Source organism: Epargyreus clarus, unplaced genomic scaffold (assembly GCF_041222505.1).
Source record: "Epargyreus clarus isolate Ecla_fem2 unplaced genomic scaffold, WU_Ecla_fem_2.2 ptg000035l, whole genome shotgun sequence".
NCBI lineage: Eukaryota > Metazoa > Arthropoda > Insecta > Lepidoptera > Hesperiidae > Epargyreus > Epargyreus clarus.
Genome location: NW_027332240.1, coordinates 10,449,179 through 10,470,180, shown reverse-complemented (window position 1 = coordinate 10,470,180; position 21,002 = coordinate 10,449,179). Strand labels below are relative to the sequence as shown.

The following is a 21,002-nucleotide window of genomic DNA, read 5'->3' as shown; positions in this document are numbered from 1 at the left end:
GATTTTTTCTTTAGTTGACATGTTGCAAAACTATAAGTTTGAGAAAACTGTAGGAAATTAATATGTGAAACCTACCTATATATAATTGAAAATAATAAAAAATATGACTAATTTCTATTTATAGTAGATTTACAAAATAGTCCTTTAATTAAATTAATAATTAAAGTTACTTGAATCAACATCTTTGAGTGTTGAACTTTGTACACAAGAACTTGTTTTCGCCGGCCGGTATGTAATCGAGTTTCTCCTCAAAAAAATATTTTTCCGAAAAATAATTAGCGACTGATATAACAGGAAATATCACTTCTAAATCTTATGGCGTAGTTTGTAAAATCTCATTGTTATACGACAAAAAAAAACAGCTTTTATAAAGATCATATACCTATGAAATAAATAATTATATTTTTGGGAGTATATAGTTACATTTTCAATGTAATAAATATGATAATAAGTAGCCATAACGGGGAAAAATCTATATATGTTTTTCCAGTAAAGCAGTGACCGCAGAAATTAGTTCAATTCTTGGTTAAGCCAATTGAAACACTAACTAGATGCAGTGAGTTCATTGTAGTTTAAAAGTATAATTATGTTTCTTACAAAAACGTGTGCTCCACTACAATACAGTATTGTATGTAGCTCTCGTATCCCCAGTTGTAATGCTTTTAAATTTATATTATCCTTTGTTGATTTCTCAATGCCTCCTTCAAGCCAATATCTTGATACACAAAGAACAATTATTATTGACGTAACATCTGATTATCGATGCAGTTTTACGATTGGAAGTTGTCCAATATTATTGTTTCTTAATTTGAGTGTTTGGCTAATGGTAATCCAGCCAAATTGAGATGTACGAAAATTTTGTACAATTCAAGGTTACAAATCTTAGTCGAAAATATGCACATATTTAACACTTGATTTACAGTTTGAGAATAGATTACTGGTTAAATAGTCTACGACGCATATTGTTTGAAATTGATTGAACGAAAAACTAATAAGTGTAACAATTGGTATGCATGCTTGCAGAGAGCAGAAGTATAGAAGGAAAATGTTACTTAGTAGAAAAATATCATAAAGATATGAACACGGAATTTCGACGTAGAAGTAGTAGTTAAGTATAAACGAGTAATAAAACAGCTGTATTAGTAATATTAGGCTGTAAATATAAGACGCAAAACTACAACTGGTTATTGTCTAATAGAAGGTATGCTTCTAGATATGTGTATTTTCACTACTGTAAGAAATAAAGGCTCTGAGCCTTCAGTGATAAGAAACATAGAAGTAGGACTTACGCTAGTATACATATTAATGTTGTTTTAATTAGCCTTCGATCTGAAGCTGATTCTTCTGCGGAGATAGACTCCGGAAGAGAATGTCCACGTTACACGTTAATGGACCTTACCAAAACAGCCTTCGATCAACAATACCAACTGATCGAAGAAAATAGTGATCATATGAGTGAGTATAAAGATTTTTTTCTTATACTATTTCTATAATGACGTGCTTTTAGGCGTGGCTTGACTTAATATATTTATTTTTTATATCAAATAATTTTACAACCTGCCATTTTTTGCCAATAAATCATGATTCCGTGTCGTAACAGTCAAAATTGTTACAATCGATATAATTACATGGTTGCTAAGTAGTGTTATCAGTTATTTTGTTTTAACCAAATATATAGCAGATAGCAGCAATGGCCAATGACACCAGCCCTGCCCCTGACCGTCAGAGTTGATCAGTCATTACACAATTATCGCAATTGCTATCAAAACCGACGGTTAACTGGTGATAACCCCGCTATCTTTGTATTTAGATGCCTAAAATTAATAAAAAAAACGCTGGTAAGGCCCTTTGTAAGAATAGGAGCTTATTGCAAAAGATACGGTTGTGTTATGTCATAGGTTTAGGGTCATGGGTTTGATTTTGTAATCATATTGATTTTTAAAAGTAATTTAATTTAAACATACAGGATATTATCATAGTCGTTAAATATAAAATGATAATTGCAGATATAAAAGTCAGAGGCCTCAAGACACTTTGAAAAAGTTATAAAAAATATTCGTAGATACCTAAATGTATGACAACGCAAGTCACGGTGGTAAATTGCGGATTTTAATGGCCGTATTAAATTTGAATCACATGTGGTCTTCCCAAACCGGATTGATTGAATGGGTCACACGGAGTCACGTGTACGGTATTCCTGGAAAGCTGAGTTAAAGCTTCGATGTTTACGTTTAAGTTGATCGATTCTCTTTATTTTGGAGACATGTTACGGTAAATATAAATTATCCGCTTTTAGGCATATAAGATTGTTGCAATTTTTTTATTACCATTTCTGTTACAGTGCCTACTATTTTTAATATACTTGTTTTATTCTATTTCTCTTATAATTTAAGTCGACCGAACAAAGAATTTTTAAAGTTAAGGTTTTTTTAATGTAATTGACATAAGAAAGGGTTGTCCAGGCGGACAGTGTTCTCCCTTAAAGAAACAAGTTCACCCTTAAGGAAGGAAAGGAAGGCAGGTAGCCCTTTGCAATATCCTGTGTTTATAGCAAGATTTAGGGCTGTATGGGAGGTTTTATTTTTTGGTCTAAAACACGAAATTCTGGCTGTATGGCCGCATGAACCTTTACAATCTTGTTGCTAAGTAGTGTAATCATCGCTTTTAATAAATCAACAGTGTAAATCCTAACCCGATAACAAGTTAAGTAACTGGCATAGCATAATATTTGCGAAGAATATGATTGTAGCGTAAATAACAAGATGGCGGTGTTTTCGCGCGCTTGTAGAATATATTTAGGCGCCATGTTGGCATCCGCAAAGCATTTGAAGGACATTTTGAATATTAAAACGCACATGTATTAAGTACATTCTTGATTTTGAGGTGTGCGATTTTACTTTTGCGTATCGGAAAAATCAATTTATCGGTGACTTATCGGTACATTCTTTCTTATTTACATTTTGCGATAATAATGTTTTTGTTGACATACCTTTGTTTTATCGACTCATTAGATTCACACTATTGGGAGTGGTTTTCTTTAGAATTAGGCCACTTATTGATAGCAATCTTTTAAATGTATGCTTTTTATTTTTGCCCTTTTGTGAAATTAAAGTATAAGAAATCTACATTAGAGCAACGTGGTGGAATATGCTCCCACGTCCTCGTCCATTAATATTAAAGAGCAGAGCAGTGCTCAGCAGTGGGGTTGGAAACAGCAAAAGCGCGAAAACATGTTATTAACAAGAGTACAGTTACCTTAAAAAAAGCAGTTACCGCAGTTTATATTTAGTACCAAGTTTTATTTTAAACAAAAAATATGAAACCCGCCAAATTCGTCCTTTACATGTCCTCATCGACCTAGGAAACTGATAGGAATTGTTATTTTTACCGAACCGAGCTATACCTACGCAGATAAAATTGAATAATGTGGCAATAATGTCGATGGTAACCAAAAATACATCGGAAGTCGTGATAAGTACGCCAGGGTAACCTTTATCGAATTGGCAAAATACATATTTAATTAAGGTGTTACCTAAATGTGTTCATGTCGGTAGCTAGCTCGCAAATGACAAGTTTCTCATTAACAGTATGACCACAGACCTGTATGTATGTATGTCTTCATGCTGTGTTTAGCTATATACTGACGAAAGTAAACATATCTATGCAAAAGAATGTAGAGCAGATGTAGTGAAATTCTTTTTCACTAATCGAATTCTTGGATGACCAATATAAACGCAACATTGTAGTTAATTTTGAATATAGTGTTCAGTAGACAAACTTAAGCTCTTGCAAATTTATCACATAAATTTCAGACACAACAAGTCCTCTACCTACTGCCTTATTATTCAAATATCACTTCCTTCGAAAGGAAACAGCCAAATTGCCATAACCACCTACGCGCAAGAACCAAATAAAATATTGCTTTAACGCTATTTAAATCACCTATATATGACAATACATTATTAATATTGATAGCCACATCATCGGTTTAAATAACAATATAGTAAACTTAAATAAACTTCAGTTGGAACAACAGGTAAATATTATGCTAGTTGCGCTGGATGTAAACAAGTGCTTATCAACAAGGCCAGCTGCAAATGTGGTTTCAAACGACAGTAATTAAATTTGTTTGTCTACTAAAACTAAATCGGTAACTATTAATGACCACTTCCTTTGATGCGTTAAGGAATAGAGAACAAAACAGAGTATTGGTATGGGACGAAATGTGCCGCCGATGTAACACATATTTCTTAATGTAGGACGAAGTTGCGCGTCGTTGTAACACATACTTATTTGTGATGTTTGCTTTCGTTTATTGGTCGTTTGTCGAGTTTAAATTTCAATGCCTAAAAATCGCTAAAGAAAGAACTTATACTACTTCTCAAATACGTATATAATGTATAAACATGTTCTGGTTGTGATTGGAAAATAATTTATTACTTTTCTATATAGTTCCACATTGTTGACTACGTAGTTCTTCGAATTTTAAATATATTACAGACATTGAAAGTGATAAAAACAAGTTTTATCATATTTCTGTAAATTGGTCGGCAAGCAAAAACAACGTGCTTAATTGCAGTTTATAATTATCAAATTGAAATTTATTACTGTGATTAAAGTTCAAAATTTGTTTGGATAGAATTATAAAATTTTAATTTAAATGTTTTCAGTAGGATTTTGCTGAAACTCCTCAAATCAATGTGTCCCATTCCACACTTTTGAAACTTCAGATGAATAATCTACCAATATATTCTTAAAACGTCAATTTTTCATAATTTACGAACTGTTACCTATGTTTGATGTCCGGGTTTCTTTCACGCTTATTGCGTTTTAGATTAATTTCTTCAACATGGTTTACTTGCGATAGTCATGGTAAAAAGTCTCAATTTAATTGAATACCTAACGTTGAATCACTAACAACAATTGCATAAATTTAAACACTCAAATATAATTTAGTAAACATAATTTAATAGTTTGCTTAACCACAAAGGCCTATTAAAAATTTTTCGCTTCACACATGATAACATCAAATGGTATTATGTAAGACAAATATAATACATCGTAATAAAATTTGATGTTAGTAACAATATTAATAATCTAATTCCGGGTATTAACCAGTTTGCCCTCTCGACATTTGGAATAGTAAAACTGTATGGGAGACCTTGAATTTGCGAATTTATTTTTGTCTAGTTGAATTTTATAAGGAAATAATTTCGTCTGGGTATGTTTCGGATGGAAATACCATGGCGTACCATAAAATTTATTCCGAACTCAAGAGAACCGGAGACCATGTTAACAAACATGTTTAATGCAAGCACAAGCTAATACAAGTGAAGCTAATTATCAAAAAAATATCAACGAGAAATTCAAAACTTTAATGAGATAGGACTAGTGCCAGATTAGAGGAAGCCAAAATACTATCTGCAGGTGTACTCATAGTTACCTTGTCATCACTTTTTACTAAGATATCCTTGTACTACTTGACAATTTGCCTTGTGACAGTTAATTATAATCGTCGCTCGTACTGGAGACTTCCAGACGGTTCTACCACCTTTATTCATCATTATTCCTCTTGTAAATTTAGGCTCGAGTGTAATTTAGACACGTATATCTGTTTTTATATGTGAAGTATTAGCATACACCCACTTCATATATTTGTTTTGCGTCGCAGCCTCGCCAGATACAATATTTGTAATGGTTATAAACGACATGTTACTTTATTATAGCCTATGCGGAATGTCATTATGGTCGTTATGAATTAACACTTACGTAAGATTACGTTAGTCCTTGCTATGGTTTACACAACTACTTGTGTTTGTAGACAACATGATTGTTAACAGCATTGTTTGTCAAACCTAGTCACTATCGTATCATGTGTTCTGTTAAAAAGCAGTAGCAGAATCTCTTTTTCTAACTCTTACACCATCTGGAGAATGAAAACAAAATATCACTAATTGTCAAAAATATTTTCATTTATATTATTCATCATTACAAAACTTATATGTGTCCCTCCTTCGGAGATAGCACTTGATAAATACTAGGCAGCAGTTGTTGTCCTATTTCTTCTTTTGTAGAAACCAGTAGCAGAAAAACTGTTGAACACTTATCATTGCCTACCCGCTACTCCGCGTCTTGGAGGGTCTCGCACCTGTGCCCAAAAAAGCAATAGGTCTTAATAAGTATAAGCTAAACATCAAATCTACCTACGCGCGAAGTGAACGCTGGTATTTCTGAAATTATCTATCTATCTATATAAGTTTCAATGACTTTTAATGGTAACACATTTGCAACGAGCCCTGCGCAAGCTTTATTTGTCATTACCATTTCTATATATAAAACGTCTGTTATATAAAAGGGTTAATATCGAAACAATAGTCTGATCCCTTTAGCATTCACAAGTGACTCCGTGCCAATCCCTTCAGTATTCTCTCCTCGTATGCTAACCCTAATTGCATGAAGCTGATACGCGAGTGAAAGGTTGAGATTTGCTTCCTTACTTGTTTCGCATTTATTGTTAGCAAGGTTTCCATTGTTCTAACCATCGGATATGCAAGTTGAGCTCGTTAACTTTGAAAGATTTGCGAGTGGTTTCACAGTTTCATTGTTATAAGGATTATGTTTGGAGTTGTTTTCTCACTATTTTCACAAGTCAAATTTAAATCTTACTTCTTTTTGAACGTCAACAACGTACCACCGCTTCAGAAGATGTTTCACCATGGCCAAGAAGCGGCGTAAAATCTGCGTAGGCTTCTAGATTACAGTCGAATAATTTGTGGTAGAACAAGTTCGAAAACCACTTTGGAACGTGACGTCATACGACAAAATTAAACAAAGACATACATGTGTTAGAACTAGTTAGAAAATATTAAAACGTGATGTCATCGGACGAAATTAAATCTAATCCACCTGCAATTACATAATACCTGGTTCTGAACGTGCAAGATGTGGAATGAACTTCCTTCTTAGATATTCCCGGAGCGCAATGACATGGGGCTCTTCAAAAAAGGTGCAAAAAGATCTCTACTTCAAAACCGGCGATGCATTAGCGACTCTGCCTCTGGTGTTGCAAATGTCCATAGGCGAAGTTGACTACTATCTATCAGGTAGCGCGTCTGCTTTGCCGAAGATTAAGGATATGGAGTGTATGTCACAGATGATGTAAGCCAGCCATGAAAACTGCCCTGGACTTTGTACTTTTGAATTTTAATGCACGAGAAAGTAGGCTGTGCGTTAACCCTTACCGCTTCGACAAAAGCGTCCTCGTTTAACCATTGTGTTAACAAAAAGATTCTTTATACTTTGGAAATAACACAAATCAGTAATAATAATTAAATGCACTAATTTACAGGTAATGAACTAAGTTTTTTATTGATGAACTTTTTCTATCACAAATAGTGTATCGCAAATTAAGTGTTATGTAATTTTAATTTATTACGCAATTTTAAACATTTTCTGTCGCATATAATAAATGACGCTGTTCAATTAATGTATGAATTGCGTCAACATAGGTTTATCAAGTAGGTACTTGTATCTACATAATTAATTTATTATTTTTTTATTTAAACCGTAAACTCTATAAAATAAAGCTAATTGAATTAAAAACAACGTTATATTTTGACAACTTAAATTTTGGGAACATAATTATTTATTACTCACCTACTATATAACTATAAAAATCATAAAAACTGACAACGGTTTGAAATGATTAAGGAATAATTTAAATCATTAATCAAAAACAAAAAAATAATTATATCTTTGCTCGACTAATTACAAGCAATTATACAATTAACAATAGGCTTTTATGGTGTTTAAATGTTAAAAATATTTAAAATAATTAGCTAATGTTAATTTTATAATCACGCGGATTTATCACCCACGTGCGCCGCTCGCATCCTATCGCTTGATAGATGCTTTTTGTGCGTGCAGCTTACATGCCAGCAAAATATATACGAAACGACAGGCACGCGGTTATACCGTACGCGGGCCCAAACCCGCGTGACAAAAACGGCCCTAAGAGAAATCGAAGTTTGGGCCCTTCAGACTCATCGACCGTTTGTCGACATATGATCGCTAATATTTATTAATTAAATTTATCTTTAAATGGAATATTTATAATATTCTAAACTGTATAAAATTAATTAAAATGCCTTTTGTTTCCAAATTAAATTAAGTATGTAATCAGTCAGATATGAATTATAATGATTTAAAAAAAATAATTTTAATTTAGGTACTTACATATATAGTAAAATAAACTTAACACGTTAGACAAATATATCGAATCAAAGAAGTTAAAAATGCCTTTGTAATAATATATTCTGTAAATGTCGATTTTCTGTATGTAATTAAAAACAAAATCAATAATGTGTTTCCATACATACATAGGCAACCTACAAAGGTAAATATTTCACGCAATTAATATAATAGTAGGCATGTAATTATTGTATATTGCATGAAAAGTATTGCTCAATAGGAAACGTGATATTATGTCAAAATGAAAATTCCATATCACCGCTACACTCGTTTATGCTTAATAACAGCAGTGTTAAGCTGTGCACTGTGCAGTGTTCCGGTTTGAAGGGTGTGGTAAGAGGGACATACTTATCCGAGGCGTTCAGTTTAGTCCTCAGTGGTAGCGGCGCATCCGTGGCCAACCTCAGGTAGGATATATAATCATGTCTAGGGTTAATTACAGATGTCGATGGGCGGCAGTAGCCACTTACCAGCACTGGAGTAACTTAACTCTTAACTGGAGTTCATGCTCGTCTGCTACAGCTAATTAAATATAAAAATATACTTTTAAATTAGCCGCTAGCTGTTACTGCCTTGTACGTGTATCTGTTGGCCTGCATATAGCTTTCCACTTCAAATACAATATATGATAAGTAATAAAGTTATTAACATTACACCATAGATCCGTTTGCGAGATAACGTGGTCTACTTTCATTTTGTTGTTGTAATCTACTTAGTTTTGTTTATTGTACACGCCTGTTATTATTATTAATAGAATCTAGCCATCTATCTGCCTACTAAGTAATACATACATACCTATAAGAAATTGTCAAAATTAAGTTAGAATAAAAAATAAATAAAATCAAAGGACTTCCAAGAAAAGTTAATCTAAACTTTTAAGGAAATAAAAATAAAAATATTTTAAATAATAATATTTTAAATAAATAATTTTATTTCCTTCATTTTAGAAGTTTTTAGCTAATCTACAGAATATTAGCATGTAATTATTTTAATTGAAAATTTAATTTAATTTTAAAGTATAAAATTATAATAGTCAAAATTAATCAAATGCGTAATTAACGATTTATGGTTAGGTACGAATATTAATAAATAATCTATCATTAGATGTTAGATAAACAATTTATGGTGTCAAAAGTTAAAATATTTAATGCGGAATTACATTTGGAATAAGATTTTCTATAATCCGATTATAGGAATAAGATTAATATGACTAAATTCAAGAAAAAATATGCGAAATAATTCTCGTTTATAAACCTGTATGTATTCGTATACTAGAAAATTATTAAACGCTAAAATTAAGATAATCACATATTTGTATTGTACCTAAAACATACTAGTATAGTTATCGCTAAGCTGCTAGTCCGCTCTGAAGTTGTTGCGAGCAGGTGTAGTCACACAATTTGCTATGGCGACGAAATTCAATTCTATATTCAGAGCGGAGTAGCAGTTTTACGCGGACTTCGGTTTTGGTAAATATATGTCTGTCAAATACGTTGGGTAAATGCAATTTGAATCAATTTGAGGGGCAATTAACCTGTTTCAGTTCGAACAAAGCGTTTGAATATTCAAAGTTATTACCGTTTAAGCTTAATAATGAAATAATGAATGTAGGTTACGTATTCACACCTTTAATGATAAAAGCTGCAATATTTTGACTACGGTGTGCTTGCATTTAGTTTTAAGTTGCGTTTTATTAACTGGCCAAGTGCAAGTCTCATACGGAGGGTTCCGTTACACACGTTACACGTTTATTTTTTATTTTTAGTATTATTTTTGGTATTTTATAGAAGTACACGTATTATGAAAATTTAATGAGTATCAGTTATTAAACCGTAATAGTTATATCGTAATTTCAACCATTTCCCTTTAGATACTAAACCCTAACAATGAAGTAGGAAACGACCATACTGTCCTTTGTAGTATATCGATGGTCCTTTAATAGTAAGTGGTAATCATGAACATCGGTAATCAACCTCAGATTTAGATTAATAAAGGTCGGCTACAAATGTCTTGCTACCCATGAAGAGAACCTTCGTATGCCTCGGTTCAATATTTTTCCTGCAAGTCCCTTACATGCGTATATAGCAACAAAATACTACAAAGTAAACAGCAAAACAGCGCTCAACAGTGTTGTTATAATGTAGCGTCTCTGCAACCGTACCATAAAGACTTCTATCATCTGTAACAATAGCCTTTTCTAATAATATTATCCAAATTCTGCTCGTAGGTAGTTTTTATGTAATACTCGTTCAAACTCTCACTACCAGTGGTGCTGTTTCAAGTGTTACAACTCACTACCTTCTCGGCTTTACAAGGTGTCACCTACGGAAGGTTAAAAATATAAAAAGATATATTTGGCCGTTTGCAATCGGAATCGGGCGTCTCGTTGCCCAACAAATCGACCGTGTAATATTTAGTTGGGAGAGTCCAACGACCAGTCGTCGGATAAATCAAGAGAGTGCACCATGCGTCGACCGCGTGATAGGCGCATGGCCGGATTAGAGCGGGACGGAGTTATACGTTAGAGGGAGACACAAAGAAAACATGGGCTCCGTTTTGCCTGTGATTTGAGTTTTGCTTTTTTTCTGGGATATTGTTGTTTCTATTTTGGTTTGTGTTGAACTCATTCGCTGGGAGCTGGGCACCTGTCAAAAACGTGAACATTGGGGCTTTCCAAACTGCGGGAATAGCTTTCTTTGTATCTATCTATGTTTGGTATGTTGTGTTTTGGCACACGCATGCGTATCAGCCTACTTAAGATTTTCACTTTGTTCGTTCATACGTTACGTATAAGAATTGCGCGGGCGCATGGTTAGATACCTACTCCTTTGTTATTCTAGTATTTAGTGTTCACTAGAGCACTTTGCTAGAATAATAGTCTTACACTACCTGTGTCTTATAAAATGATAACGCTTTTAGAGCTGTAGACTCATTATTCCTGAAAGACTATTTTATATAATAAACGAATAAATAACAACTCCATTCTTTATTTTCTCTGACAATCCATTCTATGACAAATTATTCTCTAAACAATATAATATCCTTCTTTCTTTTACATAGTTTCCCGCTAGACTGCTACTCACCAGACATTAAATAGACTCTTATTAACATAGAACAATTAAAAAAGTATTCTAATGAAAATATAGCCTTACAGAGAGTAAATTTTTAAAATAAGTGTTTGTCTACTTTAAGAAACCAATTCTTAAACAAGAATTCTGTGCATAATTCCATGGTACTATACGCAACAAAGGTTTAAGATGTAAATTGTCAAACAGTTAGATTTTAAAGTAGTTATGTCCAAACAACATTATACTTGTATACGCAGTATTACGACGCCATCAGGTGGTTCTAAGGGCACGTCGATCATCGCCCCGCGATGCAATTACAAAGCAATACCCTTAATAGCCTTTTGATAGCACCTTAATGTCCCAAATGACCACTATCTTGAAGCGATTCCACATTGCGTTAACCTAACGTACTATATACTTAGTTATATATTCACATTAAGGCTTTAATGCATGGTTTTTGCATTAGGATTTTGGAACAAGGATCCCTAAATATTGTCATATGAAAGCCTTATATGTAAAGACTGTCAAAATTATTTTCATTCCAATGGACTAAAATATAAAAAATATGTTTTTTTTCTCGTATTTTCGTATATATCGTAAATTTTGTCGTAGTAACCAACTTATGAAGGAGTTTATAATATTATCAATTTAAGAAAAATACACAAACATTTAATATTACTTCTTTGTATACTTACATATTTTAACAACATGCATAATTTGTAATTACTATTAGATGCTTCATCTAACTTCGACGAGTCTTTAATGTATTTTTGTGCAAATAATTAGGTTAAAGAAAATAAATGACTCAAACACATACTACATTAATAAACACTTATCTTTCCTTAAACCAAGACGAGGCCTAACTTTGACTTTATCCTTCTGATTAAATTCGTTTCCTCTTTCCAATACAAGTTATGAGGATATACTGTATATATGTTGCAAGTGCTGCGAAGCCTATGTCATTGAACCGTAGGCTACATACTACGAATAGGTACTTACGTGCTTCGAAAACTATTGGATGAGTATTCGCTTTTGTCGCGGCGTCGCTTGTTCTTACCAATTGCAATTTAATTTAAACTGTTCAAAGATTTAAATAGAGTTATAACTGTAAGCACAGATTAACCATTTATTGTACAGTTATTAATAAAAAATCTATCTAATGCTTGCCTACCAAAAATCTAATGTTAATAAGAAATCTATCTCATGTTTGGATCATAACATTGGATGGATTGATTATTAATAACAGTCGTAAATTTTATTGAAATTTTCAGTGACGTTTTATTTGTAAAGACTTATCTTAATATTCTTAGTCTCGTAGTTGCATTTTTGGTTAAAATTAGACGTTTTAAAAAGCAGAGTGTTCTACGTTCAACTTTGGAAAAAAATAAATTATGATTTTAGCTTTATTTCTGAATTAGGGTATTTTGTACTTATCGTTTGTAAGCTCTGAGGTTCTTTGAGTGTATTCCCTATGATATAAATCTTACTCAAACAAATTCAGTTGTAAATAGATTAGTTAAGTTTACTGCATCGGGGACCTACTAACTATTTATAACTAAACTATGTAACCTTTATGAAAAGGGCATAAGGGCTGAAACCGCCTAACGACAGTAATAATTTCGCGAGACATAAACACATCTGGCAGAGGTCATTGACATCCAGAGAAATTGGGATGCGCGTGTCGAGGCGTTCATTATGGGTTGTGTAGTACGTGTGCAGGCGACTTTATGTATCTTAGGGTCCCTTCACACTTAAAGGACGAGCCCTTTGTGATTTAACCGGAGATACCGCTCCATCACCTATTTCTGCCTAATAATATCAGTGTTAAGCGCTGCTGTGTTCTATTTGGTTTGAGGGCTGTGGTAAGGAAGACATACTTTTACGAGGCGTTCCAACTTACTCCTTAGGAGTATCCTCTAGGGCCGATCAGAGACAGGACTCTTAATATTATCTGGGGTCGATTACAGATGAGTCTAATCTAGATAGACCCTTACATCAGTGTTGAAAATAGGTGTTAGTTTTAAAAGGATTATGTCTGTCAGTCTGTTAAAAACATGTTTAAGTTTTAAGTACATGTAAACAGATGTTCGAGAATATTAGTACTGTGATGTCGGAGACACTTCTTAAAATAATCCTTAAATCATCTTTAAAATCCTCAATAAACATCCTACATTTGTAAAGTGTATGTGCAAATTTGCTATTTTAATCCACACTGACATATCAAGGTGAACATGCTTCATAAAATGTTAGAATAGTGTCTTTGGAGTATTTGGCACATTTTTGATAAAACAAGCGAGCATGTCTACGCATTTGACCGGCGCGGTGGATTATGGACCAAGTCCCGCTCACACTGAGAATAGACCCAAACCTAGCAGTGAGACTGTAGTGGGCTGACGGTAAAACGACCATGCAGTCTAATTGTTAGGTCTGTCGTCAATGGACTTAACCTAAAAAGAATTACAGCACTATCTGAGTCAGGCCGCAGATGTTTTACCTTTGAGGATTAAGTTTGATCGGCTCATGTAAATGTCCCTTATCTTTGGAAGCAAAATACAGGACTTCAACTGTTGTGAGGCAGAAATAGGCGATAATCAAAAATATATAGCAATATCGAACGACTACTTTTTGTGACCACCTTAACAACTTGACAGATTTCGAAGTGTGTGATGTCGTTAGATTTGTTATTATATCAGAAATGTCATAGATTATATAGGCCAGGAGTTCGTTGCAAAAATAACTTGTAATATTTTACATAGGATCTAGTTTAATCTTTCTATCTGGTCTAACTTAGTGTACCTTATCCTTAGAACGTTCAGTGTGAACACAGTCTTCCGATCACGAATTACCCGCATGATCGCATACAAACAGACAGATAAGATAAAGTAAAACAGGTCTTATCCCATTGAGATAGCCACGATAGTTGCATACACTAATAAATGCACAAAGTAATGTTTGTGCAAACAGAGGAATATAAACCAGTATTAAATGTATAAATATGCAAACTCAGATATTTCTGAATGACAAACGAGACAAACTAGTTGTTTCTGTTATACGTTTTTTTAGTACTTAGCGACCTCTATTATTATTATATTTTATAATGCGAATGTATTATACCAATGCAATGCACCTAATTGAAATACCAACTACCGACCATGAACGTCCAGCAACCTCAGTTAGGAGAAGAATTACCTAAGTTCGGCCACAGATGCGACGCTATCCTTAAGGAACGTCTCGTTTAAGGTTTTCCCTTGCCACACTTCAAACCGGAACACAACAGCGCTGAACATTGTAGCCACAGGACAAAAATAGGAATAGCGGTGGTGCGTTCAAAGTCTCATCAGTAGGACTTATCTTATCTTATCTTATCTAGATGGACTACATCCTCGTTTGCTTCCTAAGTAAAAATATATCTATTAAGTATGTTTTGAAAGAAAACATACATACGAGTACAAACTTATAACTGTAAACATAAGTATAAATTACGTATGCTATATTGGAACGCCTCGGAAAAATATCTGTCCCTTAGGTACTACTCCCTTCAAATCAAATCATAACAGGGCTGAACATTGCAGTCTTATGGTAGAAATAGGTGTAGCAGTGATGGTTCCTTCAAAGTCTAACTAAGAAGAGTATTCTTATCTAGGGTTGAATACAGATGTCCATGGGCTTATGATCAAATGAACTGCATGCTTCTTTGCTACTTCTAAATCATAAAATGTTTATTATGTTTTGAAATAAAACGTACGAGTAAATACAAAAGATGTAACTATAACTATAAATTACTCTCAGAACTACGCTTCACACGTAAATCTAAAACAGTGTGATATGACCAGCCTTGAATACGATCCACTATTGACATCGCATCTGGTGTCTCCGGTTTCAATGGTTAGGGCACATGATCACTGAGCGATGATGCGTTCATGTGTATTAGTGCGGAGAGGACATTACATGCGACGTTGTAGGCATTATAAGTTTCACTTGCGGTTCTAAATTCAAGGATTGGTATGCAAAATAGGAATGCGTAGGAAGAATTTAATACCAACGGGTTAATAACTGCACATTTCTTGAAGGTTTCCTTAGAACTTATTTATGCGACTGTTAATGGTGAAATAAAACTACTATATTATAACTTACTCCCTGAGTCGTTGATGTTTTATACACACACATACAAGGATGGATATAGAAACATCCAGACCCTGAATAAAAATCATATTTGATGGTTTAATCAAAATCAACTACTATATAGTATAGAATTGTACAGATTTTCCACCCATAACAAAATTATAATTAGCTCTTTTTGTTCAATATGCCATTAGTAAAAGCATACAGTCCAACTGCTAAATTTCAGCTGCCGTCCATCTAACCCACGCTACCTAAGATAAGAGTCCAACATGAAGTCAGCCAGAGATACGATGCTACCCCAGACGACTTTGAATAAGTATCTTTGTTACACCCTTCAAACAAGAACACAGCGGCGCTTAACACTGACATTTGTATCAAGTTGTTCATTTAGAGTCAGTCTGACACCACAATACTACGTGGTAAATATTTGTCATACGAACTGTTATTTAATACCCACTTGAACCGTCTTACTACTACTATTAAATTAGTTACGGTATGTGATATCATGCCAAAATATCATAATAAAAACTATAGGTATAATACCTACACAAGGTACTTATATATAGATTATCTTTTATATAAAATTCTCGAGTCACGTGTCGTGTCAGTGTTAGTTACCGTACTCCTCCGAAACGGCTTTACTGATTTTCATCAAATTTTATATGCATATTCAGTAGGTCTGAGAATCGGCTACTATCTATTTTTCATACCCCTAAGTTCACCCTTAATATTTTTTTATTTATATGACTACACAACGTTTGCCGGGTCAGCTAGTTGTATGTAAATATTTAAATTGATTTTCTAAGTCAATTTATAGGAAAGTCGTTTTTTATAATGTTAGATCTAGAAAGGCAGTAGTTTTAGATCTAGATTCGAAGGATTGGCATAATGTAAATGTATCTTTACACATAAACGTTATAACTAGTCGTTATAACACTGTTATTTGCCAAAAAGATTATAGTGTATCTAATAATAGGCTTCATATAAAGCCACTTTCACAAAGTAATTTAGAAGGTCTGTCTGTCAGTCTGGTAAATAAATTATGATCTGCACGAAACCATAATTACAGGCAATTCATCCTTGTTCTCAATTAGACAATTTTTGACGGTTAAAAATGTTGCTGCAATTTAGTCTATTTTTTGCTTACGTAAGTGGTTTGTATGTGGTATTTTGATAGTGTAGATACAAGTAACCCACACACGCGTGTTAACCTTTGCTAAATGGCGTTGATTTGCTTTTGTGTTTGAAGGGTGTGGTAAGGTGATAGAGATATTCCAACTTAGTTTTGAAATTTAGCAATGCTACATATCAGTTTATGGATTTTACCCAAGAAGTTTAAATAAAAACACACTTTAAAATTCGCACACAACTTTTAAAACTTAATATAGACAATAAATTGAAGATTTTTCAAACGGGAATTTAAAATCTCACGTTAATTGTTGCAGGTATGCGAAAAACTGGAGATTGGTGCGGAAGCTGATTACTTCGGTCTCCGAGTGTGCCCGGGTTCTGGGCCAGGGAGATGGCTGAACCTACGGAACCCCCTCGACCCTCACCGGATCCCTGGCGGACGCCTGGACCTCCGCGTCAAGTTCTGGGTCCCGCCGCACCTGCTCATCAACGAACCCACCCGCCATCAGTTCTATCTCCACGCGAAATTGGACCTCATCGAGGGGAGACTAGTCGTAGCTGATCAGGAAGTCGTGAGGAAGATCACTGCTTACATAGCTCAAGCGGAGACAGGAGATTGTGACCCCGACGTCCCCCCAATGCAGGTGTATGAAGACTGCAGTCGTATTGGCCCGCAATCCGAAAAGCCAGATGACCATATCGACAAAATCATCGAGTACCACTGCGAGATCGCTGGCATGAGGGCATCGCAAGCGGAGTACAGACTTCTGAAAGAGATATCGAAGCTGGAGTCTTTTGGCGAGGAACTCTTCTTCTGCAAGCCTGTCACACAGACCAACAACGCGCACAACCTGTACAGCCATTTGCTATATCACACGCAGCAAGCTGAGCCCAGGGCGAGAGATGAGCAAGAGATTGACGGTGGTGCTACCGTGGGCTGCCTGGCGTCGGGGCAGAGCGCTGGCGGCTGCGGCTGCCGGTTGAGCACCTGCGTGGGCGTCGGCCCTCACGGCATCGTGGTGTACCGCCCTGCCTGCAACGGCGAGCAGGAGATCGGCGTTGAAAAACAGAGGTGAGTTGACAAACTCTTGTCTGAAACATTTTGTTAGGTAACGACACGATAGGTCGTTTTGATTTATTTACTGCCGATTCTGTGCTGTTCAAGTCAGAAAGATTTATTAATTAATCAAGATACAGTGTCGATGTAAATGTTATACGTTTATATTTTCCTGTAACTTGAAAATATAGTCAAATTTGACAGGTTTACCAATATCATCTCGTTACAATAGGAGATATTTAAAATGTATGTGTTCAAAATATAGAAGATAAAAGTATGGTTCAAAACATAAAAAGTATGGTCGCAGACCGAGACGTTAATTATTTATTCGAACAAAAACATATTTGTCTACTAGTATAATACAAACATTCAATTTACATAATTCGTAACAATTTGCATTATAGAAACAATGCAATTGTTGATGTTAAAGTTCATACTTGTTAAAATATACTATAAAAACTATATCCTATAATTATGTGTGCTTATCAGCTTATTTAAATATAGCTTATCAGAAAGTCTACATTAAAATAACGAAAATTAGCCTTTGTTTGCCTGTCATACTCTCATATTTGTGTGTTGTATTTTATAAATTGGCTGAAACAAAGTAATTAGTTCGTGAAATGATAAACGATGATTCCAGATGTTACTTTCCATTATTTTGTTTCATTGAAAATTATTTAATTATTTTGTTTCGACTTCGGTGACACCACCGTTACACCTATTTTTGCACCTAATAACAGCGCCATATTAAACGCTGCTATGTTTAGAAGGGTTTAATAAGGGGTAAAAACACTGAACTATATGAAACGTTCCGGCTTAGTCCTTAATTGTCACAATGTTAGGTAGGACCTTAAGTACTCCATTCATTCTGAGATTGATTATAGATATCCTGTGGCTATGACTACTTCTCAACAAATGGCCTACAAGCTTATTTGCAAAATAATATTTAAATTAAAAAAATAACCATGGAGGGTCTACATTAAGACGCAATTACGATTTGGAAGTACTGTATAAATAGCATGCGAATTACTTTAGCAGCTGGTTCGTTCTGAATGGCGCTTACACTATCTTATCGCTATAAACAGGCACATTCAACATAGGTGTGATATGAGGCCGGGCTGCACAAATATAACAATGTTTTGCATATGGGAAATATGTGTTACATTTTAATTTATCAGTCACATGCTCGTTTGGTATTTCTATTTTTGTTTTATCGTTCTAATAGTGTTTCTATGTTCTCATTGTGGGCAAGAGTGGTTTGTGGTTTGGTTTAAAGACATTGTAGATTTTACGTACGAGGTATTTATGGTTCCTCGCGTTATCTTTTACTTTACTGTTAAAGGAAGTTATAAATAATTTTAGTGCATTCTTGACAATAAAAAGAGTAATAAATACCATACTTGAGTTTTCGAGTTATGAAGGGTTTCGATGTGTTGTCAGTCCTGAGAAAAAAAACGGTCGGCATTACTATTTAAAATACCTAGAAGATATAAGCGTCTCCTTTACCACACCATTTAAACCAAAACACAGTGTTTTCAAACTTCTAAAAAGTATTTCTGTGTACGAAATACTTTGTTGCTATTCAGGCAGAAACAGAAAATTCTTAATAATAGACAAATACATTTCTTAGTAACTGACAATTTGTAAGTGCCGCCGTTGGCCTATACAAAATATATTTCATTTCAATACTTTGACAACAACAAGGTTTTTAATACATTAAACTTTTATATTAAAGCTAAATTTTACAATTCCAGCATCCCATACACGGCGATCCACCGCGCGCAGCCGCACCGGCGCATCTTCCACCTGTCGTACGTGACGGGCGAGGGGCACGAGGCCACGCTGCACGTGAAGATGGCCACGTCGGGCCAGGCCGCCGCGCTTTACCGCGCCGTCACTGAGAAACACGCCTTCTACTGCTGCGAAACTGTCCGGACCGATGTCACTGAGCAGTTCATACGCGATCTTAAGGTGAGCTTATAATAATTACTACGCTTGCAAATGATAGCCGAGCGGAAACTCGGTCTTTTCGCTTGATCAAGGGGTCCAAGGGTTTATTTTTTAATTTTGTTTGGTATCATGGTGTGTGGTTCGAATGTTAGGTACAGTACGCGTAAAACTACTAGTCCGCTCTGAATATAGAAATGAAACGCGTCGCCATAGCAAATTGTATGACTACACCACCTTGCAACAACTTTAGAGCGGACTAGCACTTTGGCGCGGACTATACCTCTCATTTATGAAGTTAGTGCTTGTTAGAAATTAATCATCACTTGCTTGAATGGTGAAGGGAAACATCGAGAGGAAACTTACGTTATTATAACTTAAGTTATTATAACTTGAGAGTATCTCTCCTGGACACCTGAGAGTATCTTTAAAAAAGGAATAAAAAAAAATTGTCATTTTGATAGTCTAGAACCTAGTCCAGATTGTCATATAGATAGTTTGTATAGCACGAATTTTGTCATCGTAATTTCAGAGAGCATAGTAAAAGTAAATATTAATTAGATAAAATGTAGTACAAGACCTCCCAAACATATTATTTATTAAATACTTAGACATTATAGGTAATAAGCAATGTAAGCACTGATTATTCAATACTTATATTTAGTCTGTGGTTACCTAGAGAAAGGATGTTAGAAAGCAGCACGTCAAAATGGCGGCTACCGGTTTTTATGTTCTGTTTTTAAACACCCAAATTTTTTTACAAGTATTTACCGCTATGCAATTTACTAAAGTTAATTAAAGAGACAAGAATAATAAAAATATTAGTGTATATTTGCCATTGTAATTATTTTTGTTCATTATTTAAAGGAAAAAAAAAATTTTTTGCCCATTTTGCCGCGAAATATTACATGTTCTTAAAATGAAATAAGTTTTTTGAGCGGATTATGTTATTCTACAATCAATGTTGTACATTTTGTAAAATATTATAAACAAAATAATTCCTGCATAGTTACGGTTATTGGTATATAAATATTAATCACTAACGTCATGTTATTTACGCTAAATTATAATTATATTCTTGTTATTTCCCCGTATTGTGCTCACAATATCAATTTGCAATGTTAATTGTGCAAAATTTGGCTACTTATTTGAATATCCGTTATGTTTAACAAAGAAATTTAGGACTTATTATGTTTAATGAAACATATTATTGATGAATTTACCTATATTAGTGTTCATTTGAATACTTGAAGTTGGTACAACTTAATACTTCTAACACACCAATTTCACACTTGTAGTATTTAGTACCTATAGCTAGTATTTATAAATTAGTTAAGTACTATTTAGGCACATTACAACATATTACAATAGTGCTTTGGTAGTACTGTATTGTAGTTTGAAGAGTGTGGTCAGAAATTCTTTCGTCT

General features: G+C 34.2%; 1 protein-coding gene across 1 annotated transcript in view; it reads left to right on the top strand.

Annotated features, from left to right (window-relative positions):
- The window catches only part of dnr1 (E3 ubiquitin-protein ligase defense repressor 1), a 45,109-nt gene that overhangs the window by 19,424 nt on the left and 4,683 nt on the right, over nucleotides 1–21,002 (top strand). The window contains exons 2-3 of the mRNA XM_073091857.1: nucleotides 16,886–17,643; nucleotides 19,383–19,599. Of these exons, the coding sequence (XP_072947958.1) occupies nucleotides 16,886–17,643; nucleotides 19,383–19,599 (975 nt within the window). The remainder of the gene's footprint in view (nucleotides 1–16,885; nucleotides 17,644–19,382; nucleotides 19,600–21,002) is intronic.